We start from the raw sequence: 19,316 nt of genomic DNA, 5'->3' as shown, positions 1-19,316 counted from the left end.
GGACGTAAGCAGGCGTGTGCTCAAGCGTATTCACACCTATGTAGATGCACTGTGATGGACAACACACACACACACACACACTACCGAAGGCATAGAAAGTGTGTGGCCTTGGCATTTCCTGGCTTTGAGAGCTGACTCTGCCCGCGCTTCTACTTTTAAACCATTTATGTTTGATTTAGTTTCCTCCTGACGAACACAGACGGCCAGTCTGTCTGAGAAACCGCAGAGAGAAGGGGCACAAAATGGCTGCTTCGGGATAAAACTTCTCTCCTGGGCTCTTCTTGTGTTTCCTTACACTCTAGGGACAGATATATATTTTGTTGTTTCTATTGTTGGAGGACATTATTCTTCTTTTATTACCATCGAAAACCTAAGGTTGTCATTGAGGTATTTTATAACCGGTTTCAAAACAGTTACTACGAATGTCTTAATATCACATAGAAGGACGTGCAGGTTAATGTGAATACCGCCTTTCAAACACAGACACCATTCAAAGTGGAAAGAATTACTTTAGAAAAACATGTAAATCATAATGAAGATGAAAAATAAAATAAAAGTAAATAACACACTGGCACTAAACGTACTAGAGGAAAAAAGTGAATCGGAGAAAATTAATTAAAGGCAAAAGAAAAGTTTTTAAGTAGATTGAAGTTTCTGCTCATTGAAGAGGTTTCTTCCATCTGTGTGCAGCCTAGTAGCTAAATTACAGTTTTAACATTTTGGTTCTGACTCCGGGAACTTTTATCCGACTGCTCGGCCGGGCCGCTGACTGATTTATAAACTAGCAGCAGCACTTTAAAATCTTCTAAAATGATCACAAAGCCATTGTAAAGATTTAAGAGTAGGGATGATGTGCCCAGTTCTCCTGGTTCTTGTTAGAAATCTGGCAGCCGCAGTCTCAATGTGCTGCAGGTGTTAAATGGTCTTTTTGAGAAGAGTAATGCGTAGACCTTTTCAATAGTCCATAAACGATGATACATATGTTATAGTTGTGGTAGAGCTCCAGATTTTTTATATTTATGGTGTAAAACTACAACTATATGCTTACGATATTGAGGATTCAGTTACTCACAACTACCATACTATTGCTCATATTGCAATCACAATATCTGCCAAAAATAATCGCAATATGATTTTTATTTTTCTGAATCATATTTTGCACATCAGACCGAGCTAAGATAAAGTGAAATAAAATAAACAGTGCAGTTAATAAATATGCATGTTTGCCAGTTTTACATTGAAAAGCACCCTCAGCTTGGTCGGGCACCCTGCAAAGTCATTAAAGTAACCCCCCTCCTGTGGCAGATACACAGCTTTCTGTTCTTCGTTCTGTTCTTCCTGCAGATCACTTCAGGTTCTGAGGTATTTTTAAGCTGTTTAAGATCTACTCACAGATTTTCAGTCATGTTCAGGTCAGGGGACTGTGAGGGGGGCCGTTCCAAAAGCTCCCGCTTGTGTTTCTTGAAGTAGTTCATGGTGGATTTTGAGGTCTGCTTTGGATCATTGTCCTGTTATTGAAGCCTCTTCTCAGTTTCTCTTTCTTGGCTGACTGCAGGACATTTGCATCCTGAATGTGCTGATATTTAGTTCCCTTTGTGTGTGCGCAATGTTTACTGTGTCACACTGCCTGCACATACCCCAGTTACTATTTTAACATTTTCTATTTTTTGGGTTCATGAAATAAAAGGTAATAGTGCATTGATAATGAATGAATGCACAAAGAAAGGCTCATTTTTAATGTATGTTTGCTGCAGGAGTTGTGTTAAATTCCCCTCACTTCAAAAATAAAGAAATGCCCTGGGGTGCTTAAACTTTTGAATACAGATATAAAGCAAGGATTTAACTCTGTCAGGGTTGGTGGTTCAGTCCCTCCCCCCCTCCAATGACTGTCTGAATCATGACATAGACTTAATGTCACCTGTGAAAGCCAGACGACTGTGATTTGTGGCTGCTGCTACTGCGTGCGGCCAGCAGGGGCGGCTGAGCGTCGGGGCTGAACGTCGGCTCTGTCGGCGCGGCCCGGCCAGAGGTCTGAGTTGAAATGTCTTTGCAGTGAGGTCATATGCCATTCGAGGGGGTTTCCTCATCTAGGTGTGGGTCTCTCCGTCGGAGAGGGAAGGATAGATCTTCTGTTGTGTTTATGTTCCCCTTTGGTGTCCTGTTTGTTTACATGTTTACTGGTATAAAGAAAACAGGAAATGAATATAGCCTGACGGCTTTGTCTCATCACTTGAAGGAATTTTAATTTGCATGCAGGGTCGCATTATAGGACCCTGTTTTCACTTTAACACCAAAGAGAGGAATTTCAGTAAAAGCTATAATGAACTGGGGTTCTCCCATTAAATCTCTATTACGTAAAAACCATTAAATCCGTCCTTATGGGAAGAGATGTAGATAAACATATGAAACATTTGCGGACTAATAATGGACAAACTTAATATAGTACAGAAATCATATGTGCTATCCAAAGTAAACTGCCATATAGAGACACTCGTCCTAATGCAACATACTGTGGGAGAGGAACTGTATAACAGTAGGTAACTATCTGCTGTTTCACTGCGGCCTGAGTCTTGTAATATTCTGTAGCAGTGGTGCAGCTGACACACACTTTGTTATAACTTAAGTCTATGAAGCTGTCAGTTTGGCTCCCGCCCCCCCTTTTTTTTATTAACTTGATATAGAGCCCAACATTTCAAACTATAAATCAGAGCCACAGTTGGTTACTGTGTCTTGCTCCAGCCTGAGAACGTGTTCAAGCGTCTCTGTGTGGGCGGGTGTTGAATTTATTTTCTCATTCTTTAAAATCTCCTGCTTTAAATTAACACAAGAACCAACAGGAATGACTGACGGTGTTTAATAAAAGGCGATAAACTGGAGGGGAATGCACTGCGTTTTTGCTGCGGCATTTTTCACATAGGTGACCTACATACCACTGGGCTTTTACAGTGACCCACCTGTTGGAGAGCAAGTCTCCAGGCATGGGATCAGCTCCAGATGCCCCCCACCCCACCCCACCCCACCTCAATGGTTTGGAGACAAGCCACAGAGAAAATAAAATACAGTTTTACATGAAGAAGATGGAGAATGCGGTCAACCTGATGCATAGATCCTCAAGAGAAAATATGGAAGCTGCTTGGCCACACAGTCCACTTTAATACAGTTGAAAATGAAACACAATCTCAAGCTTTTCCTGTGGTATTTTAGTGGTTTTAGTATCTTACGCAAACAAAATCAGGTCAAAGTTAAAGTGATTTGTAGAGGCATTTTTGATACGATAGCGGTAAGTGCTTAGCTCACTGTCAAACACTTAACATTTCCTGTGAATACTTCAGTTGGCTGCCAAACGGGGATCTTTTTAACGCAGCATGCTTTCAAATTCCCTGGATCCTTTTCACAATATCCACGCGTTAATTCTTCTACATTTTCTATTCTACGTTTTGGGTTTCTGACAATCGTAGCATAGCAAGTTCTGAGTCTCTTTTGACTCTTAAATCATTGAAATGAGCAGGGGGAGGAAGAAAGAATCCATCCAGAAATGTAGAATACTACAGTATTCTTTGGGAAATGGTGGGTAACGATAGTGAGTTTATGCTGTTAGAGTTAAATGAACTAAAACAGTAACTCCAGTATACTATAGGGAGATCTTACCCAGTCATTTCTAGTGAAGCTTGTCAGAGGTATACACAGGACCACACCCTGCTGCTGCACTACAACAAATGAATCACTCACATGAAATAATTGCACCCATTACAAATGATCATGTGGCTTTATAGTAAGAGCCTTGGCTCAGAGTTTTCTTTGGATGCAGACTCAGGAACTGTTCACTCATCATATTTCCCAACCGCAACCACTTCAGTTCCTCAAGTTGACATTATTTCAGGTGTGTTTTTAATATTGAAATCAGACATGTCACGACAAAATAAACGGTGATTAAAAAACAAAACATTATTACACTTTCTCATTGCCTTTCACATAACTTTCCCATGTCTAATAGTCATTTGACCTCGATTCGGTGGTGTGGTGTTTTTTTTGTGTGTTGTTGTGACAGGCACAGGAAGTCACTGGTATGTGACCCTAAGTGGAGAGGATGCAGGTGCTTGAGCACCTACTGAGCCGCTGTGTTTTTTAAAGTTTGTGTTTTTTTTTATTCTGGGTTTATGGACACAAAAGCAGATTAACCTCTGCCCGTTTTTTTTGTGTGTATTTTTGTGTGATTAGTTGCAGAAATGATTGCAGAAAGGTTTTTCTTGTGTGTTTTTATATAAGACTTTAATATATTTTCACATTTTTGGCACCGACCAACTTGTGTCACTTGTCAACATGTACGGCTTCTTGGGTTTTGACGACATTAAATGTGTCAAAAAGCTGGAAAAGTAGAGATTATAAAAAAAAAAAAAGTGTCAAAAAGTTTCTCAACATTTTTGTTTGTGTGTGTGCTTCACAGGAGATGGCAGTTCGGGCGCTGAAGCAGACAGGAAGCAGGAACATCGAAGCGGCCTTAGAGTACATCAGCAAAATGGGTTACCTTGACCCCCGCAATGAACTCATCGTCCGTGTCATCAAGCAGACTTCACCAGGTACAAATACAACCTCAATAAGTTAGTTTTTGACCAGTGGATTTTAAATGCTCTACATTTCTCTGAACTACATACATTTAATGTTTGCACTTATTGATCTACTTTTTTAACCAACAGCAGACAGCTAGGATTAAATTGCTGTTTATGGTTAATATATTGAGATGTATTTCTGTTCCTAATAGGAAAAGCTGGCATGCCAAATGGAATGGACCACCGGCCTGCGTTGGAGGCTTCAGGTGAGGCAGGTGCCATGCCTCCATACCATCAGATGGGGGCTCCGATGTATGAGGGGGCGGGATACGGCCCTGAGGGTGAGATGCCCAGACCCTACATGAGTGCTCCCCCTGTTATGAACTACATGATGCCCCCATCTGGTGCAGCACAAGGCCCTGCCATGGGAAACCCAATGGGTCGACCTCCCAGTATGGGCACCTATCCACCAGTGATGGCCACCCAGAGCAACCCAGCCAACACCATGTACCCTCCAGGGGCCCAGCAGAAAGGCTACCCCGGGAGCATGGAGCAGCACGGGCCCATTATGAGCTACAACGTCCCCGGCCAGCCTCTTCAACTCCAGCCACAGCCACCAGGGGGCCCTGTCCCAGGTCCCCACTATGACTACGGTCATGCCAGGCCGCACATGATGGAGCCTGCAGGCTATGGTGTCAAGAGGACCCCCTCCTTCCAGAACAAGATGGCACCGCCCCCCATGGCGCCGCCAGACAACTACGTCAACATGCAGGGGAAAGGGGCCATGGGTCAGAACGGGCCAGGAGGAGGCGGGGGAGGGTATCCTGCCAACCTGTACCTGCCCCCTCACTCCCACCCTCGACAGGCCAGCCCCACGTCCCACCAGGTCCACATGATGTCCCGTTCCCCTGGTGGGGTGGCAGCCATGGGCCCTGATTTCTCAGATCTGCCACAGGGCTTGATGACACCATCCAGGGCCAGCCTCAACCTGGACCTGTATGAGCACCACTGGGCGGGGCCTCCAGGCCCTGAAGGGGCCCCTCCAGCCAGGCAGCCCCAGCCCCAGGGCCCATTCAGGGGGGAGGTGCGTGTCCCCAGCAGAACCAACTCCTTCAACAGTCGCTCCGCGGGGCCCAACGGTGTCCGGCCTGCGATGGCTGCACCTCCTACAGCTGGAAAACAGGACCCCTCATTGGGCCCACCCAACACCATCACAGCTGTCACATCCCCGCCCATTCAACAGCCGGTCAAGAGTATCCGTGTGATGAGGCCAGAGCCCAAGACAGCTGTGGGACCGTGTCACCCCGGCTGGATGACTGCTCAGGCCCAGGATGCAGCAGAGCCTCTGGCCTACATGCCAGAGGAGACTTACCCCCTTGAGCCTGCTCAGGAGCCACGCTGCCCGCCACCACCTTACCCCAAAAATCTGCTCATGTCCGGGGCAGCTGGCGAACCAGGGGCCCTGGAAGGACCCGGAGCCATGTGTGGAGCTCAGGACCTCAGCAACCCTACTGCCAGAAGCACACACAACGGCAGCGGAGGGAGTGGAAAGGGAGAGGAGAGCCAGCAGGTGAAGGAGAAGACGAAGATGGGGAAGGGAGAGAAAACGGTGAAAGACAAGAAGCAGATCCAGACGTCACCCGTTCCCGTGAGGAAGAACGGACGCGACGAGGAAAAGAGGGAGTCGCGCATCAAGACCTACTCACCTTTCGCCTTCAAGTTCTACATGGAGCAGCACATAGAGAATGTGATGAAGACCTACCAGCAGAAACTCAACCGCAGGCTTCAGCTGGAACAAGAGATGTCCAAGGTGAGGTGACATGTTACCGAACTCCCTGCTCATCAACTGCTTTATGTTTCAATTTCATAGAAACAGCCAAGTTTACATTATTAAATGTTGCTTTTCAGCGGACATCAGAGTCATCCAGTCTCTGGTAGTTTATTTTGAAAGAGAGTTAAATCAGTTGCTGTCTTTTATGTTGAAAATCATCTACATTCTTGGTCAGAAGTAATGTATGAGCTGTTTGTAGTTAATGGTCTAAAACCTGAACCCACTAGTTAAAGGTCTTGTGTCTGTATAGCAGTTGAGAATGATAATGAGTTGTACGGAGCAGTGATGTCCGAGAGGTTATTCTCCCTCAGGACTTTGTTTCAGACAACAAAACCCTTGTGTTGGTACGAGGAGTCGGTGCGTTCACACTTGTGTTTGCATGAGCTCGTCTTGAGTCATGACTTTGGCCTCTGCCTCTTTTGACCCACTTTAAAAACGAATGAAAGACATTCTCAGAGGAGAAAAAAAATACCACAGCCAGACTCAGACACTTAAATAACAGAATTAGTTAAATTTGACAACAGAGGTCAGGGCGCCGGGTTGCAGCTCTCGTCGCATTCCTGGGTCATTGCTAATCACAGATGAGAAATTAACTCTCATGCTCGCCCTCTGTCTCCTCTCTCCCTCAGGCCGGTCTGTCGGAAGCGGAGCAGGAACAGATGAGGAAGATGCTGAACCAGAAAGAGTCCAACTACAACAGGCTACGCCGCGCTAAAATGGACAAGTCTATGTTTGTGAAAATCAAGACTCTGGGCATAGGTGCCTTCGGCGAAGTGTGTCTCACGCGTAAAGTGGACACCTGCGCACTGTATGCCATGAAAACACTTCGCAAGAAAGATGTCCTCAACCGCAACCAGGTGAGTTAATACGTTTTGAATGAATGTAGTAACACAGTGTCACCTTGTTGAAGATGTCCTGAGTTATGCAAACGAGTTCAAACGAGCACGTTCGTTGGTGCAGGTGGCCCACGTGAAAGCGGAGCGTGACATCCTGGCGGAGGCGGACAACGAGTGGGTGGTGCGCCTCTACTACTCCTTTCAGGACCGCGACAGCCTCTACTTCGTCATGGACTACATCCCCGGAGGAGACATGATGAGCCTGCTCATCCGAATGGGCGTCTTCCCCGAGCCCCTGGCGCGCTTCTACGTGGCGGAGTTGACGCTGGCCATCGAGAGCGTCCACAAGATGGGCTTCATCCACCGCGACATCAAGCCGGACAACATCCTCATCGACCTGGACGGACACATCAAGCTGACAGACTTTGGTCTGTGCACGGGCTTCCGCTGGACGCACAACTCCAAATACTACCAGAAAGGTGAGGCGGTTTAAGACGATGGTTTAATGCTCCTCTCATGCTACATGGCTGAAATATCTTAACAAACACATGCACGTACAGACAGGATCTAACTGACCACATGTTATAATTGACTGTATAATGCAATATACTAATAAAAGGGATATTCACAGATTAACTAGATCCTACTCTCGCTACTTTCTAATGGAGAATCACAGTTCATATAAGTCCCATTTCTTTTCTCTGATCCTAAATCTTAGGCTTCGATTTTGTTGACTGAGCTTATTTGTATTGCCCCTTTTCAATAACAAAGCAATACAAAGTGCTTATATTGTTATATAAATCTGTGTACCATCTGCATAATTATGGTAAAATAAGGCAAAATTCACTGAGCGTGCCGTTGCCTTGTCAGACACAGTTTTTCTTTTGCACGTCAGAAAAGCTGCTAATTGTTCAGAGTGTTCCCATCCAGCTAATCCAGGCAACGTGTCGTGTGTTTTCTGTGTGGATTTCAACAACATAGTTCCTCTTCTTCTGCCTACAGGAAGTCACGTCAGACAGGACAGCATGGAGCCCAGTGACTTCTGGGACGACGTGTCCAACTGTCGCTGTGGCGATCGGCTGATGACACTGGAGCAGCGCGCCAACCGGCAGCACCAGCGCTGCCTGGCTCACTCCTTGGTGGGAACACCGAACTACATTGCACCTGAGGTTCTGCTGCGCAAAGGTGGGGGACAATACCATGGATAATATTTTTATTTATCTGGTTATTTAATCACGTAGATAAAAAGGGTTAAAACATTGCTACTTTGTGAGGAGTCAGTTTCACATGGAGTCATTGTTTTGCTTAGCTCATTGATGGAAAGAGAGCACATGTGGCGGCTGGAAAACGACAGCTAAAATGAATCTGAGGCTGAAGAATTCAACATTAACTGATTCATTAACCAAATACAAATTTGTATTGTCTTTGCATTTGCCTGTTGATACTTTCAAAGTAAAGAAAAACAAGGTTAAAATTCCTTTAATTTCAGATCCTTTGTGGCAAAAGTGTCTCTGAGCCAATTATACGTTTTCATTTTAGACATTTAGTTTATTTACATTTATCCTGCACAACGTAAGAGCAAGTTTTAATTCTTGGATTATGAAAATTAAACGTTTACCATCATAAGGAATGTGAAATCAAAAATCATATTATTACCTTAGAATTTCTGCATATGCAGTAGAGTTGTTAAATACTTGGACACTGACATGTTTTTCGATGTGTTGGCTCTGTGTTCGGCTTGCTGAATTTAAAATGAAACAATAACTATGATGTTTTTGAGGTTTTGTGTTTTGGCTGAACACAGTGGTGGATTGTGCTCCATGATTGTCTCTCAAGTGAGAGCACTTATAGATTAATCTGATATTCTTGCCTTGTGTGCAGGTTACACCCAGCTGTGTGACTGGTGGAGCGTGGGAGTAATCCTGTTTGAGATGCTGGTGGGACAGCCGCCCTTCCTGGCTCCCACACCCACCGAGACTCAGATTAAGGTCAGTGAAGAAGAAAAATATCCCCCCCACCCCCCACTTAGATTTGGAAATTCAAATCATGTGAAGGAATTGAATATCGGCCACATTATATCTGCCCTCCTGCTGGACTTAAATTCAAACTTGTATGACCAACAAAGGTGGATAAAACTAGATGACAGGTTACCAAAAGTATGTCCAATAAATGAGCCACTACTGAGTCCACATGACCTTTGTTAAAGGGTCAGTTCAGTCATATCATTAAGTATCCAGACGTACAGATAGGTTTGGAATCACAAGCCGTTTTTGGACTAAGAGTCAAAATTGCAGTCGACAAAAACATTTTCGCTCCATAGCTGTTCTGGAGCTTTCGATCGCATCTCGAAGTCTTCCTCAGCAGATGGAGTTTGCCCAGTTGAAAAAACGGTCTTACTGCAAGGTCTATTCAATAGCTGCTCTGAACCTTTCGGGCGTATCACATGACCTTCCTCATCAGATACAGTTGTAGCTACATACCATATCTACACTTGCATGACAACTGGGTAACTCCATCTGTCGAGGAAGATCATCTGATACGTTTGAAAGTTCCAGAACGGCAGCTGATTGGACCTTGTGGTGCATGAGTCAACTTGTGTTTCCAGGTTCAAGAGGGAACTTTGAATCTCAGTGTCTATGTTGCTGTGGTAACCTCACGTATGATGTCGTCCCCCCCCCTCCACAGGTCATTAACTGGGAGAGCACACTGCAGGTGCCCGCCCAGGTCAAACTGAGCCCCGAGTCTGTCGATATCATCGGTCGCCTCTGCTGTTCCGCAGAGGAGCGGCTGGGCGCCAACGGTGCCGGCGAGATCAAAGCCCACCCCTTCTTCACCCAGACGGACTTCTCCAGCAATCTACGGCAGCAACCGGCGCCCTACCGGCCCAAGATCGCCCACCCAATGGACACGTCCAACTTTGACCCCGTGGAGGAGGAGGGCGGTCCCGGGGCGTGGAGTGACAGCGGGGACAGCACCCGTGCTTTGGACACGCTCTGTTCCCCGCATGGGAAGCACCCGGAGCACGCCTTCTACGAGTTCACCTTCCGCAGGTTCTTCGACGACAACGGCTGCCCCTTCCGCTACCCTAAACCGCTCGAGGCCAGCGAGGCGCCGCTAAGCATCACCGGAGCCGGCGGCATGGGCCCGGAGGAGGAGGAGGAACAAGAAGAGGAGGAGGAGGAGGAAGAGGATGATGAAGAGGAGGGAGAGCAGGGTGAGCCGGTGTACGTCTAGAGCTGCAGACTGATACTCCTTCCTGAGCAGCGTGCGTCTCGACCCCTCCCACCTACCACGGCTCTTCTTCTCTGTATGTGTCTGTGTGTGTTAATGCATATCTGGCATGTGTGATTGTTAAAGCTGCAGGAGCAGGATTGACGAACATCGCCACCTTGTGGAATCTGTAGTGCGTCCACGGCGACTTCAAACACGAAACTCCCCTGATCCGGGACCAAGAAACAACATTCTAAATGTGACTGACTGCACCAAGGGTGAAGCGTCTGCGTTCAGCAGAGCGAGACTCAGAAACTGTTCAGGTTGAGAGGAGATAGTTAATATCCTTGGGAATGTAAGGATGTCTGGATCTAATGGTTCTAATTCGAGGACTGCTTCTGGTTCCTCCAGCGGTTTCTTGTCCCATTCCTTCCACCCTTGGTCTTACGGACGACTGAAACACCTCGACGGTGATTGTGTGACACAGGAGCGACTTCCTGTTCTACCTGAGCTGCTTTACACTCAAATATTGGACACAGCAATGTGAAGAGTGGAACCAGTTTACTCATTGATCGCACGGGGGGTAGGGGTGGGGTAGGGGTCGGGGTAAGGGGCGGGGTGGGGGGCTAGCAACACGCCTCTTTCACAGCTGCTGCAAAATAAGCTACAAAGACACATGCATGCACATGCACACACACACACACACACACACACACACACACACACACACACACACACACACACTTATTCAGTACAGCTTGTGCTTGGTTACAAAGGGTGAAATAGGTGTGGGTCTCTCACAGGTAGATTTCAGTGTCTCAGAGCAGACGGACGAACAAATTCTCACAGAGAAATAGTTGTTTTCGGTGTGAGACAAAACGTGTCCCTTTTGGCAGCATCCAGTTTTCAAAATTTCTATATTTCTAATTTCTGCAACAGATCAAATTAAAAATTAGAAATGTATCTTTTCCATCCACAGCTGCCTCGTTTTGTGCCAACTCGAGTTCGGTGTAATGTTTTGTCATTTAGACGGAGCCCGATACTTCTTCCCTCGGAGGTTACAAATATCCTTGTCTTTATGAAATGCTTCCTGTTACTGATCCTGTATCCTGACTGACCATTTCAAAAGCCACCTCCAACAAAATCCTTAACCTGCACAGGCGCGCAGATCATGTGTGTGTGAGTTTGGTTTGAGCTGATTTTGTTTTAGTTCGATCCAAGACTGAACCACTTATTAAAACCAGGAACTTTCACTATAAGCCTCACATGCAGTGAATTTCTGCTCATAAATTACAAGAAAAGTTGGATCAGATGAAAAATATTGTTGTTAAAATGATACTTATTGTTTTTTTGTTGTTTCTTTTGGGGGCGGGGGGGCACAACACATAGTTTCTCATGCTTTGTTTTAGGGAAAGAACTGATGAATATAATAACAGAAACAGGCCTGAGCCCGTCAGGTCGGGTGGGGGCTGAGCTGTTTTCTGACTGAAAATCAAAGCTCTAGCACACACACACACACACACACACACACACACGCATGCACACGCATGCACACACTCATTTAATTTTTTTTTTAAGATCAGTCCCACAGTTTAACTTAACCAGCCTCCTCTGTCCTCTGGAGGCAGTCACAAAAACAAACACAAAGCAACATGTTCTTACAGCAGCCAAACATGTGATAGTATGACTATGTGCAATACAAAAAAATTACATTATATATAGTTTTCTAAACACTTAATATCCTTTTTGAACTTTTAGTACTGAAATGTACAAATATATTGGTTTATATATATATTTTCTTTTTCAGTTACATCATGCTGCTTATTATTGTGGTTAATATTATTTACATTATTATTATAATTGTTATTACATGTGTACCTGTTTTCTTTTAAAGAAGTGTTGGCTTCGTTGCCAAGTGTGCCTGGGTTTTGAAAGTAATGAGCTATGTGCCTTTCTAATTGAGTGTTGGGGTGTGCGTCGCCGCTCGATGACAGAGGCGACGTCAGTGGTGATGATGATGATGATAATGATGATGATGATGATGATCAGTGTTTGCAGAACATTGTTGGTAGACTCTTCGCCTCCTGCAGCCGGGCTGGTCCTGAACGCAGGAGGGGAGGGTGTAGAGGTTTCTGGTTTCAGAGAGAGATGGAACAGAGTAGATCAAAGTGAGAGGAAGAGGAGGAGTGAGGCAGGTGAGCTTCAGGAAATGTAATTGGAAAATAAGAATGAATAGCTTTCTCTGTTTTACAAACAAACGGTTAAACTTCAACAAAGAGTTAGTGTTTGGTACATTTTCTTTATTTATCCGAAATGACCACAAGTTTGAGTGTTGTTTAACTCTGTACTTTTATTACAGACCTGTGCCATGTTCTGTGTTGGTGACACTTATCATCCAGTACCTTCATGCTTATTGACAATCAGTAAACGGTAACCGCTCTCTTTGAACTGAGCTGTTTGGTTGATAATTAATACCCAACTGTTCCAACAGTATTGTGAAGTTGACTAAATGACTGGGAATGCTGAAGAAGTCAGAACTTTTTAAAGTGATTCTCTGATGCATAACTGGCAGAGTGGTGAAAAAATGTGTGGATAAGATTTGTTACAGAATTTTTTTTTTTTTTTTGATATTATTATTATTATTATTATTTTGCTTGACAATGTATTGAAAGTTTTTTTTTTCTGTAAATGTGCCTTGTGTTCTACAATGAGCAGCACAATCTTAAAAGATGACCTTCTTCTTATCATCTCTTCTTCACAGACCTCCTTTTATCTGTTATTACTCTCGATGTGGGGAAACTGACAGAGCACGCTCTGTTTCACATTCATACTGGCTTTGTTGTCACGCACCGACATTATTGTTCTTATTCTAGCCGGTAACTGACAGTAAGTAGAATTAGATAAGGCAGAGTTTTAGGGAAAGTGTGTGGGACAATAAATTACAACTCCTGCAATCAAAGACAGATGAAATGTTTAAATCGAATGTGGCTTTTTCTCTTCAAAGACGCCATATTTCTGTAACTCAGTGTATTTCTGGTTGCAATGTTTTGTTTTAGGAAAGGGAAACAGGGGTGTCACCGCTGTACAATGTTCCAACTGGTGTAATTTGGAGTGGGTTGTTCACAAATTTAATTTCATATCACAGATTTGTTGCATAAATACACAAAAAAACCTCAGTGCAATCACAATATTTTTTTTTGCTCTTTGTCGTGAACATGTTTGGTTGTGGCTTAAACTACACTAAAGCCAGTATCCTGTATGTAAACACAGCCAGTGCTGCCTGTGGTCTTCTGCAGAGCAGCACCACAGGATGCATCATGGATGAGGTGCCTTGCTCAAGGGCACCGTCATTGCTTTTAGTAAAGCAGACAGGCGTTGCTCTTTCACTCTTCCCCATCCAGTTGTTCTGTCAGCCGGTCCAGACGTCTACCCAGGCGTCCTTCCACTTCTCTAAACCTCACATTGACTGCGTTGTCAATCCACATCGACCAGGACGGAGTGCTGCATGACAAATAGCTTTATACCGAGAGCTGCGACTCTCTGCAGAGTGTGTGAGTGTCACAGAGTGTGTGAGGTTTTGTTTTTGTTTTCTGTTTCCAAGGTTAGACAATGATGACCGACAATCTTTGACTGACTTGATCTGATTTCTTCACAAGACTTCCTTGTGTATCCTTTTCATTTTGTATTTTTACTCTAAGGAGCCTCCGTTCGTCTTCGATGCTTCTTAATGTATGATACAATTCTGTTACTCTTGAATTTATATTTATACAGATATACATATTTTTTGTATCTTTTTTTCCCCTTTTTTCAATTTCCCTTGTGCTAATGTTCAAACCCCCTTGTCTACACAGTATTATAGATGATGTAATGTGGACAGCCATCTCTTTTTTTACATTTATGTATGAACTGAGAATTTGTAAAAATCCTTTACAATCCTTGTGTGTAAAATGTATGTATAAATTAAATTAACCAACTTGGACTTGTGCTTTATTTCATCGCATTTAATGTGTGAATAGAAGGTGACACAAAAGCTTTGTTATCATTTTTAAATGTTATTTTAGGCCTGTGATAGTTTGGGAGTTAGATCACATATTGAATTTGATTTTTAATCTAATAAAATTGGGATCATGGGCAGCAATCAGTTGTATACCATGTAAATTAAATATATTATACAAGGAAGGATTACATTTCTGTTGACTGTCATCCTTGCATAATAACTTATACCAATACTTATCAGTTCAAAGAATTTGTGCTTTTCTTGATGGAAACATGAACTCAAAAGTTAGTAAATCTTGAACTTCAAATTCACAAAAATGTATCTGAAGAACACTGAGCAAACCACAACATGATTTATAAATTATCAACATTTTACTGCTGCAGTTGGTTGAAGAGTTAGAATTTTTTTTTAACTAGACTATTATATAGCTGGGTAGTTTATTCAAATGCATCACATTTGCATGAACTGTTGCATGTAAAATCTTAATCTGCAGTCAAATACTGACAAGGAAAATAAGAATAAAACATTTTTATAATAACCTTTAAAGGAAATACAAGAATTTCAATATTATACTTGTAATAAATGGATAGTTACTTTTCACTACTGCTCTGTAGTTTGTTTTATTCTTTTGTACTTCTCTGACATAAACATTAATGCATGAATTATGAGAAAATGGACCCCTGGGCAAAGACAGGCCACCCACCCCTCCAGCACAGAACCACAAAACAACTTAAACTGACACTTTCTCTTCATAGCCATGTTGTGTGTCTTTATAGTCATTCTTTGTCTTTGTGGTTGTTTTATGTCTCTTTGTAGTCGTCTCCTGTTTATAATTTTTGTTCCTGTGGTCATTGTGCATCGTTCTGAGTCTCTTTGTGGTTCTTTTGTGTCAATTTACATTTTTTGTAGTCATTTCTGAGTCTCTGTGGTAGTTTTTTTTGGGGGGCTGTTCTGTCTCTCAGTACTCATTTGGTGTCTCTGTGGTCGTTTTCTCTCTCTTTGTGATTATTATCTGTGTGGTCATTCTGTGCGTTGGTTTTGACAGAGCAGTATAACTTTCAAACAAAAACAAATCATTTCATACATAATATGTTTTTCAAATTTACAGGCAAAAACCTCTTGCACAGTTACAGTTAAACGCTCAAACAGACAGGGTTACATTGGTTTCTAAAGTTTTTCCTTTAATAGTTTTAATGTTTAGCTAAAGCTGTGTAGCACTGGAAACCTCGCGCGGCGGTTGCAGTACCCGTCGCCTCCGCGCGCGCGCGCTGAGGATGACGGTTTCAACCGGTTTCAACCCTGCCGGGTACCATCGCTGTAATCCCACAATGCAGAGCGCATGGCGCGTCATTGGAGAGGGACGATGATGGCGGCGGTCGGTGCATCAGAAGTGATCACACAGCTGGAAAGCGCTGCCAAAGTTTTAATGGTGAGAAATTCAGCGTTACTTTAAAGCCTCTGTGGAGAAAGTACATGTGTCTTAACTTTGTCTCGGGTGGAGTTTGGCGGTTGGTGACTCCCGCTGCTGTTTGTTTCTTCTCGGATTTTGTTGTTAAATGTGTTCAGCTTCTTTTTTTTTTTTAAACCGGAGAAACGATGCGTGGCGCAAAAAAAAAAATCCCGCAAAAATCTGCTCTTAATCGTAACATTTCCCCCTCTTTCTTCGTTTACCCTCTTCTTCTCATAGACCACCTCCACCCTAAAATATTACTCCACGTTTGGACACTTTCCAATGTGGCTCAGGTTTCCAGAAACTTCGCCCTTTTCAGCTGTTAACGTTACATCAAGTTGTACTGTACTCCCTACATACAGTTGGACCATCTCGAGCTTTAGCTTTAGCTCATCCTCTCTACCTCCCTAAAAACACACGTTTCCATCAAGTGTTTGCCCCCTCCTCCCCTCTCCCTCCCTCCTTCCTTCTTCCTCCACCCCTGTGCACCCTCCAGTCTCCATTGGAACAAATGAACACACCAGCTAGGAGCAAGTGGCTAACCATGTGCATGTCATGACTGGGTCCGTGTGTGTTGGATGTGTTAGCTAGCTAGAGCCTGGTCTTGCTTCTCTGCCATTTTGCTTTTACCATTTATTGGCTTTAAATCTGAACGCACCTTGTTGCTCTGCTTCAACGTGATACTGACTGAGACATGTGCCTGTTTTGGTAGAGTAGTTGCTTCACGTGAACACCAGCAGCCATACAAGAGCTTTACCTCCACATGTTAGTCAGCAGGTGTCTTATGAATTTCTTGTTTTATCTACAATGACTTCATAGCTGTATATCTTAGTGTCTAGATTAACCAGGGTGTTTGGTACAGAGCTCTTCATGTGATATAAAATCAGTCAGTTGAATAGGACAATACTGTGGTTGTCAGTATCGCATATCTGTTGATTTTATTATATGATAATGTAGTTTTGATTTCTTATCAATGGTGCTGCTGAGAGGCCACATGAAAGAGCTCCGGCTAAGCTCTGTTTCATTATGAATCTAAACTTTAGATGTTGCACTCTTACTCTTTTTTTCTTTTTCTGTAATACGTTTTTTTGCCTTTATCAGACAGTTGATAGTATGTAGACAGACAGAAAATGAGTGGAGAAAGAGGGGTGATAACTTGCAACAAAGCGTCCCAGCTGCAATCAGACCACAGACACAGAATATTTTATATTATATACGTCTTTGCAACTTGGTCACAAACACACACCAGAAATTTGAATCTTAATCAGTGGTCACCTGTGAGAAATTTGAGTTTTGTGATTGGAAAATGCTTTAAAGTCTTTACTCCATGCTGGTGAGGCTGCTGAACTGAATGGCTAGCAGGTGGTGTGTTACAGTAGCCGGTCATAGAGAGCTCCTAATCCGACACCAAATCCACACACACAATAATTGTGCATGCGCGCACAAAACAACACATGAAAGCAGCTCACGAGCCATTATAAATAACAAACACCCTGCACATGTTTAGATCAGTCGTGTCACAGCCTGAGTTGCACATTTAAGATTACCAATTGTCCCATATGTATCATTCATTGCAGAGTTAGAAATGCTAGTGTTTATTTTTCTGTTATTATTTTTTTTATTATTGTTATTACTCTGTCATCAAAATGGCTCAGATTAAACATCTCAGATGTTGTTCTTTTACTTTTTTTTCCCTCGTGTTTATATATATATATATATTTATTTATTTGTTTTGTTTTTTTTTACATTTTTGCCTTCATCAGACTGATGGTAAAGAGATGGACAGGAAATGAGGGGAAAAAGAGGAGGATGGTTTGCAACAAAGGGTTACAGCTAGAATCTGTCGATGGATGCTGCGGTTATATTTTATGCGTCTTTACCGCTCTGTTTCTAGACCCAAGAAAGTTGAATATTAATCAATACATTGAAAGTGCAAATGTCAGCACATTGTCAGGAACATAACCTTTAAATTTTGCTCTACAGACATACTCAAATTGTGAATTGAACTGTTACATGCCTATAATTAAGTCAGATTTCTCTTAAAATAGTCTTCTCAAGTTCCAGTTTGACTTTCATGTTTTTTTTCCACAGTTCATTGTGCGAACATGCTAACAGCAAACCTATATAGGACATCGTTGCCCTGTTAGATACGACAATAACTCCCTGTTTAGCACAGTTTAATCTGTAGATTTCTTATTAATGGATGTAATTCAGAGCTGGACAGTCTGTCGATGTTTATCAGTGATTATCTGGCATTGTGAACCATGTGCTCTGTGTAAACTTTTGTCACTTAAAGGCTGCACAAACAAGCTACACACCACATTTATTTACTATAATGTAATAAGACTTGCTTTTATTAAAATTGTGTTAACAAGCAATTGATTTACACACCAAGCGGACACAGAACACTCATTTGGAGTTGTGTTTTTGGCCACTTGCTGAATGTCACTCTCTGCTTTTAGCTCTGTTTTGGTCTCAACAAAGTCTTGAAGGAAATACCTGGTTCCTGAGCTGCTAAATGATCCACTGTGTTCACCAGCTAGTCGTTAACATTGTGTGGTTGTTTTTTTATGGTGCTGGACAAATGGTCTAGAGTGGGTTTATCACACTGTTATTGCTGAAAACGGCTGCCTGCTGTGACTGAGAATGACAGTGATGAGGGGGATGAGACTGAACCAAAACAGTAAAGCTGTGGACTGAAAAATCAGAACAATGAGCTGAAAGTCAGAAGCTAATAATCCTACATCAGTTCGTTGTTTCAACACTTTTCACATCACACACAGTAATTCTTTCCACTGTTAATGTAAAAATATTCATCAGCGCAGCTTTAACATGTCTTGTCATCAATGTAAATATTGCATATCAGTTTATATATATATATATATATATATATATATATGTAGATAATATTAGAATCCTTATTTCTGCTATAAGTCTTGGTGTGTTGTGTGTCTGCCACTTCATCATAGTGTGTGTGTGTGTGTGTGTGTGTGTGCGTGCGCGTGCGCTCTCAGATAAAAGGGTCTTTCTTTCCTCTGCTGCCTTCAGCCGCAGAGTTGCTTTTGCAATCAAGCCTGGAATGTGACTTTCCTGCCGAGCTGTATCATGGCGACACTCCTCAATAAACGTGTGTGTGTTTGTTTTTAATCATAGAACATTTGGAGCCTTGATGACTTTTTAATTATTATGGAGGGTTATCTGTTATTGGCTCTCCTGTTTGTACTTTGTTTGTAAAGTATGACTACAATATTAGTATCATGGTGTGACATAATAATAGTCCTTTATGGTATTGGTTTATAATGAACTCTTTGCTCTAACTGACTTAATGATTACTGCGCACTGCGAGCCACCAATGGAAACAGAGCAGGGTCCCCACCTGTGGCTACTCCTTCTCTCACACCCAGAAAATTAAGTCTCATTTTAAATGACTAATTTTGTTTGTTTC

The 19,316-nt window shown here is 42.9% G+C and overlaps 2 protein-coding genes across 2 annotated transcripts in view; both read left to right on the top strand.

The window, feature by feature from the left end:
- The window catches only part of lats2 (large tumor suppressor kinase 2), a 28,858-nt gene extending 17,862 nt beyond the window's left edge, over window positions 1-10,996 (top strand). The window contains exons 3-9 of the mRNA XM_056390237.1: window positions 4,445-4,577; window positions 4,760-6,357; window positions 7,008-7,235; window positions 7,339-7,693; window positions 8,217-8,399; window positions 9,096-9,202; window positions 9,900-10,996. Of these exons, the coding sequence (XP_056246212.1) occupies window positions 4,445-4,577; window positions 4,760-6,357; window positions 7,008-7,235; window positions 7,339-7,693; window positions 8,217-8,399; window positions 9,096-9,202; window positions 9,900-10,448 (3,153 nt within the window). The 3' untranslated portion in view covers window positions 10,449-10,996. The remainder of the gene's footprint in view (window positions 1-4,444; window positions 4,578-4,759; window positions 6,358-7,007; window positions 7,236-7,338; window positions 7,694-8,216; window positions 8,400-9,095; window positions 9,203-9,899) is intronic.
- Window positions 10,997-15,643: 4,647 nt separating this feature from the next.
- The window catches only part of xpo4 (exportin 4), a 57,342-nt gene continuing 53,669 nt past the window's right edge, over window positions 15,644-19,316 (top strand). Inside the window, exon 1 of the mRNA XM_056389154.1 lies at window positions 15,644-15,850. Within this exon, the coding sequence (XP_056245129.1) occupies window positions 15,761-15,850 (90 nt within the window). The 5' untranslated portion in view covers window positions 15,644-15,760. The remainder of the gene's footprint in view (window positions 15,851-19,316) is intronic.

This window comes from Seriola aureovittata, chromosome 11 (assembly GCF_021018895.1).
Source record: "Seriola aureovittata isolate HTS-2021-v1 ecotype China chromosome 11, ASM2101889v1, whole genome shotgun sequence".
NCBI lineage: Eukaryota > Metazoa > Chordata > Actinopteri > Carangiformes > Carangidae > Seriola > Seriola aureovittata.
This window is presented reverse-complemented; position numbering and strand designations above follow the sequence as displayed.